This window comes from Dendronephthya gigantea, unplaced genomic scaffold (assembly GCF_004324835.1).
Source record: "Dendronephthya gigantea isolate DGI-Jeju-01 unplaced genomic scaffold, DenGig_1.0 000069F, whole genome shotgun sequence".
NCBI classification, from domain to species: domain Eukaryota; kingdom Metazoa; phylum Cnidaria; class Anthozoa; order Malacalcyonacea; family Nephtheidae; genus Dendronephthya; species Dendronephthya gigantea.
Window position 1 is genome coordinate 300,001 of NW_021163079.1, and position 7,136 is coordinate 307,136.

At 38.6% G+C, this 7,136-nt stretch overlaps 1 protein-coding gene across 1 annotated transcript; it reads right to left on the minus strand.

Annotated features, from left to right (window-relative positions):
* Nucleotides 1-484: 484 nt before the first annotated feature.
* LOC114531183 lies at nucleotides 485-1,618 on the minus strand. Its single transcript, XM_028552837.1, has one exon. The coding sequence runs from the start codon at nucleotides 1,616-1,618 to the stop codon at nucleotides 485-487; it is 1,134 nt and encodes a 377-aa protein (XP_028408638.1).
* Between the last annotated feature and the right edge of the window lie 5,518 nt (nucleotides 1,619-7,136).

The following is a 7,136-nucleotide window of genomic DNA, read 5'->3' on the forward strand; positions in this document are numbered from 1 at the left end:
GTAGGTCTTCTGAACACTCCAAACTTGGTTTTCACATCCGCACCTTCTTACTACCTTGTCTGAACCGGGATAGACTTTAATAATTCTTCCCAACGGCCAAGTACCACGCGGAGAGGAATAGTCTACTACAATAACCAAATCTCCAATCTTAAGATTTGGCTCCTCTTGAGTCCACTTCGCCCTTTGAACTAGACCAGGCAAGTATTCTTTTAACCATCGTCCCCATAAATGATTTGTTACAACTTGCGATTGTCTCCAACGCTTTCGACTCGAAATCTCCTTGTCAACAAACACACCAGGTGGTAAATTCAAACTAGAACGACCAAGAAGAAAGTGATTTGGCGTAATTGCTTCCATCGCTTCAACATCCGAACTAACTTCAGTCAAGGGTCTGCTGTTCACCAACGATTCTACCTCGCCCATTGCAGTTGCCAACACTTCATCAGTCAATACTTGATTCTTTAAGACTGCTTTAAAGGTTCTCTTACAAGAACGCACTAGTCTCTCCCATGCTCCTCCCATATGAATCCAAAACAATCGGATGACGCGTAACGAAGGGTAAAGCCGCCTTCCCAATGCGACCACCAACGCATACTATTCGATCTTCGTCCATGAAAGCCGCTAAGGACACCAACTTGCTTTGTCTTTCGACAGGACGTCCATGTTTAAGGGCCTTGACTTCAGACGGGAATGACTTCGCTTGTTCTTTACGAATCAACTGTTTCCTTGCATGTTCAAGTTCTTCGACTGATGGATTACCGAATACTCTCTCGGATTCTCGCACTTTACGATTACGAAGAAAACGTTTAACATAAGCCATAACAGTCAACCTGCGAAGGTATGAAGAATATCGGGTAATATCAACAAGTTCCACTTGTGCGGGTTCACTCTGCGCTGTCGTTTTGTCTGCGAAATGATGATCACTTTCTTGACCATTGTCGGAAGGCGTTCCTTCGACCATCTTGACTGTGACGTTGTGGGGCCATTCTTTTTCATCAGACAGCAGAAATTCAGGTCCATTCAGCCAACGAGAACTTGTTGTGAGGGATGAAACTGGAAGTCCATGTGTACCGTCATCTGCTAGGTTTAACTTAGTTGGGCAATAATGCCACTGGTTAACTTCTGTTGCGTCCAGAATCTCGGTTATCCGATTTGCGATGAATGATGGGTGTCGTGTTGAAGTTCCACAAATCCAGTGAAGGACTGTTGTACTGTCCGACCAAAAGTGCATCGCACTAAACGTGTAGTCATGTTCCTTAATAATCACGCTTGCCACTCTCATACATAGGACGGCTGCTTGCAACTCGAGTCTTGGTATGCTTAACTTCTTTGTCGGTGCTACGCGGGTTTTCGCCGTCACAAATACACACTTCATTGTCCCATCTTGGTACTTGAACCGAAGATAACCCACAGAACAAAACGCTAACTCACTAGCATCTCCAAAGAGGTGAACTTCAATATACTCTGGATGTACATCAACTTGCTGATAAAATCTTGGGACTGAAAATTGCTCCAGCATCAGAAGCTCAGCTTCCCACAATCGCCATTTTGCCAACACATCTTCAGGTAATTGATCATCCCAAGTCAAACCAAGTTGCCAGACTTTTTGAAGTAACATCTTCGCTCTAACCACAAAGGGTGCGAGAAAACCTAGCGGGTCAAACAGTGATGCAATGGCACTAAGTAGTTGTCTTCGAGTGTAGGCTGATTGTTTTTGTTTAACACTAAACTGTCTGTTTGGGTATTAGGAAGAAAGTCAAAGTGTAAGTTTTATTTATTAACTCAATATCCTGCACAGTGTGTGTAGAAATTAGTTGTAATTTTTTGGTAACCAGAATCAAAATGCACTAATACATACCTCTTGACCAATAAAATTTCTTGTGTCATTGTTACCATATACAAGGTAAAAAATTGCAGTAGCATCCATTGTTGGAACAACTAACTGGCAATAAGCAGATTAAATGGTGCCATAGTAAGTGGTGCTGTATTTTATTAAACACTTCATGATATTACTACTGTATCTATTGAATGGTTACTTGCTGGTATTGGTTGCTAATTTAAAAAAATATAATTCATGCATTTCCCATGTCCATCATTTGTATAGTGTAATTGCATAATTTAGTAACAAACACTTTTTCGCTGGCTTTACTGTAGGTTGCTAAAGAAAAAGGAAATGAAGATTTAACTCAATGGGCAGGGGCTGTGAAAAACCATTTTTGGTATTGTAGTCGGCATTGTGATGGGAATGTTGATGATTTCAAGGTACACATTGTATAAAAATATCTTAAAAAATAACAATAATAGCACTTTCATATAACCTTTTTAGTTTAGCAATGGATATAATAAAATAGCCTTCATTTCTTCGATACTGCATGACTACAGCTGTTAATCTACTAAATGATTGTTTTAAACAAACTATACCTATGCATACTATAAGTGAATATTTTTGTAGGATTTATGGAGAGGAATACTTCACCATGTTGTAAATGAGCATGAATGGGCATTAGATGATGGGAAAAGCTCTGGGAAATGTGCACATGATAGCCTCACTGAAGAAGAAAGACAAAAGCCTTGGTTGAAGAAAAACAGTAAAGCACAAAATGCATTGCAAAAGGTTGTGTTGAGCAAGCAATTCCTAAATACATTTCACTATTATACCAACTTCAGGTTAGTAATGTCAGTAAACAGTATAAATATAACTTGACACTGTAATTTACAGTCTAATAACCATATTACATTTAGCTGGCAGTTTTGACATTTTGTTTAATAATCACAAAGCAATTTAATTGTACCTACAGTATGACTTTCTTTTATATTACTCTAGGCACAAAGGATTCCTTAAATCTTTTCACAACCATATGCGGATGTATTGTCCAAAACGGCATGCATATTGGTAAGTATATGAATGGTTATTAATTAGTTTAAAAAATACTTTGGTACCTTACCAAAATGATTTAACATATTTAAAATTCTGTACCTGGCTCTAGTTTCATACATTTTAAGCAAAATGTTAAAGTGAACTTGAAATTTACTTTACAGGTATGTTGGGTATAAGCTGCGCAATCTACTTGCTGTTATTGACTTTAACAGTCACAGAAATCGGCAACCTTATAGGAACTATGGTGGAGAACTTGTGTAAGTAACTAGTATATTGAGTTTGGCAAAATAATACATTGGCTAACAAATATATCTAGATCCGTTTACAGTATTAATAGATACCTGCATCAATCCCTAACAACTACTGAAATCTCCATTTTAAATCTATCAGACACCGTGCCCAACACAGTAAGCGAACCAAGCAATGGAGACCAGTAGCTGTTCTTGTACCCAAAGAGTATGCATATATACCTTCACTTATTGTGAAGATCTTTGAAGAGCAAGTGAAAACTGGTAATGTTAACCAAAAACAAGTGAGGAGTGCAGAGGATCCAAGGAATATTGCTCCCAATATTCCAGTGGCACCAAGGCCAACAGTTACACAGTTGTTAGAAAAGCATCAGTCTTGATTTTTAGAGTTCATACTGTACATATTTACAAAGCAATTAATACTGGTATGTCTAAAATAATATATACCATATGGTAAAATATTAAATTAAAGGCACATATACATAATTATGTGTGCAATGTGTACTTACTATTTTATGCTGTCCAATACTGTGCAATATTGATACTGGTAGAAACTGATACTGAGATATAGGAATGTACACAGTATATACAAACTATATATGCATGCAAAATGTACTGTATTTAATTTCAATTATTTATAATCTATAAGCTTGCTGGCCTGAAGCCTACATAAACACCATTAGGTGACGGGTAATGATTCCTGATTGCCTTCACACAGCAACTTGGGACAACTCTCCGGTTACCTTGTCCAAGTCTACCATGTTGCCAAAGAACAAATTGCCTGTATGCTGTATGCCGAAAGTTCTCATTATTCCGGGGATGTTCCATTGCCAACATATCCTCCCTGTACCTCATTGCCACATCAAATATGTTCCCATCCAAGACAATTTGGTAGAATAATGGGCTTGTTTTTATACATGGCCGAACACTTTGTGTGCAACATTTGTTTTCAGCTTGTGTTGGCATAGCTACACACAAACCACACTTACACCAATCAGGTGAATTATTGTCATCTTCTGGTGGTCCTGGGTCTTCTGGTGGTCCTGGGTCTTCTGATGGTCCCGGGTCCTCTGGTGGTTCTTGGTTTACTGGTGCACCTGGGTTTGGTAACTCACCATTTACTTAAATCAGGAAACATTGCAGGTTGTCGTCTTAGCAGTTCAACAACCAAGCGTCTAACTGCTTCCTCATTTAGGCCACTTATGAGTTCCTACAAATATTTGAAGGATAATAATATATTTTGAATTATTCACTAAATAGACACTGCCAGGTACAGTGTTGTTGGTCAAATTGCACAAGTTACAGTTATCCTGAATGAAGGGCCTCAACTAGTTACAGTCCATTTTAGTTGCTAGATACAGTTTGCGAACATCTCTTTTAGCACATAACTTGCAGCACTATGAGCATGCACTGAGAACTGACAAGTACAATCACCAGGTGATTGATAGAGTCAAATATTAATACATTTAAAAGTACAATCCACAAGTATTAAACAGAGGAACACACTTGAATAGTATGTTTCCAGGCTTAATGCAATGCAGACTTACAATACCTGTATCTGCTCTTCATGCTGAACCTGCCTTTCATCTACCACACCCTCTTCCACCTCTTGTTGACCTGCGGGCTCTTCTGGGTTGCCTTGCTCGACCTCTAGAAGCTGTTGAACCCCTTGAATACCCATGACTTGATGGTCTACCTCTTGTGCCCCTTTTACGTTTTGGTTCAGGAGGTTGAAACATCTCATCTGATGATTCGTGGTCCTAATACAAAATAGTATATGTTGAACAAATGTTTACAATACATGAGGCAGAAAAAATTGAGGATACAACACAATATGCATGTAGGCAGCAAATGTAGCATATACTATAATATTACACAGTTAAAATACACTAACACTTATTCCAAATGTCTGAGGGGTATACAAGATTAATCCCTCGAAGCCTGGTGACAGAATTTGTATCCCTCGAAGCGCTGAGAGGGATACAAATTCTGCCACCAGGCTGAGAGGGATAAATCTTGTATACCCCAATAGACCTTTGGAACAAGGATTTTGTCTATCAACGCACAGTAATAGACAAATCTGATTGGATGAATTGAAACTGGATGATTAAAAAACTCGTAAAGTTTTCAAAGCTTTATTTTAACATTTCAAACAAACATGTAACATTTCAAACAAACATGTAACGTTTCTCAGATTGTACAATGTTCCAACAGTTTTCATGAACATTTTTAATTGAAAAGTCATTTTGGATGGATATGGATGAGCACATTTTCAATTTTACAATGTGAAAAGCTTGGTAAATGTCCCAAAGGAGGTGATATCTTTGTGACTTGAGTTTGCTTCATTGTAATTGTCTTCTCTGTACGATCCATGGATGTGACTTCACTTTCTTGCTTTTCCAGTGAATTTATTATCTCAAGTATATCATCTCCAAGTGGTTCGAAGAGGTCAAAATCTGCCTGAACCCGTGGGATGACTGGTGGGTTGTTGGTTTGTAAGTTTGGTATTACGGCAGGCACAAGGGCATTTTGAACGGTGGGTTGGATATTTGTATCTTTGTTCTGCAGTAGATTGGCTGGTTTTTGCTGAAACTTCTTCTTGGTTAGAGGTAGATCTGGAGGGCCAGTGTATGAGTTTCTTTTGGGTGCAAGGGGAGGATGCTGAGATACAGCTGGTGACTCCGGGCATTTTGAAATCTCTTCAAGCCTTTCTGCATACTCCGACTGCATATCCTGAGGGGTTGAAGTTAGATAGTGATTCATTGCCATCCCCATTAGTAACTTTTCATCATCGTTGACTCTCTCATATAGGGCAAGTGTATTTACAGATTTGTGGCCTGTAACACTCATCACTTGCTTTGCTGAGAAATTTTGGCGACGTAAGAAGGTTGCACCAGTCACCCTGATACAATGGTTGGTATATACACGGCTTAGGTTGCACAGATGTGACATTTTGCTCATGAAAGATTGAAGAGTGTTCTCAGATAAGCGCTGATTGTAGTAGCAGTAGAAATGTTTTCCCTTTTCTTCAGCACTTTTACACTCAACAGTGGTTTTTGGACGTTGCCATAGATATGGGCAATCTGGGTGTAGTGAATCTATGTACTTCAGAAAGGAACTAACAGGGCAGGAAGGAGATTCTTTCATTTCGGGCATGATACCACTTACAACGTCAGTTGCATCAGCTCCATGATTTTTATCGAGCTCATCCTGAGCTTTGTAAACATATTTAAGGCCTGTAGATGGATCAGTTGCTGTTTCAAAAGTTTTTTTTGTCATCTCGTATACATTTTCATTTCCACGTCGGCAAAGAAAGAAGCGAAGATCAAACTGAACTTTGTTCTGTAGAGATTTTGGTGTATTGTTTGGATCCATTTCAATATGCTTATACAGAACCTTCAGATCTAAACAATAAATATCTTATTTATCGGTATATTTATAATGCATTGACTAAATTATCGGTCAAAACAATTACATTTACATGGTTAATACACTTTGATAGTGAAAATTGTCATAGAAAAGGGCATTTACCTGTCGGATGTATTTCAGGGTAGTGTTTTACGACAGCCTTGCCAAGCTTTTTCAACTCTTTCGTGGCATCTTTGTAGGATTCTATTGATTTCTTGAAAGCTGCATCTTTTGTAATGTCTACAGATCTTCCAGACTTGTTGAGGAGACGGTTTAATGCGTGCCGAATGTTCTGAAGTGATGCTATAGAGAGGTGTTGTCCTTTATTTGTACGTGCACTGAACCAAAACTTCACCAACAAATCGTCCAGTGTGTCGTCACTGAAGGTAACCCATTCCTCATAATTTTCCACTAGACAAGCTTTCAAATACACCTCAAACTTTCTCTTTGCACTGTTTTCACTTTTTAGCGTGTTCTTATTAAGCAAATCTTGTCTTTTCTTCGCTAATTCTTCGTCTGAAATTATATCTACACTCAGATTGTTCGACGCCATTTTGAAAAGATGCCGGCAAAAATGTTGTATCCTTTTAGAACTTGTATTA

Coding starts and splice junctions, on each gene's coding strand:
- LOC114531183 (XM_028552837.1), bottom strand. CDS start 1,618: ATGTTACTTCAAAAAGTCTGGCAACTTGGTTTGACTTGGGATGATCAA.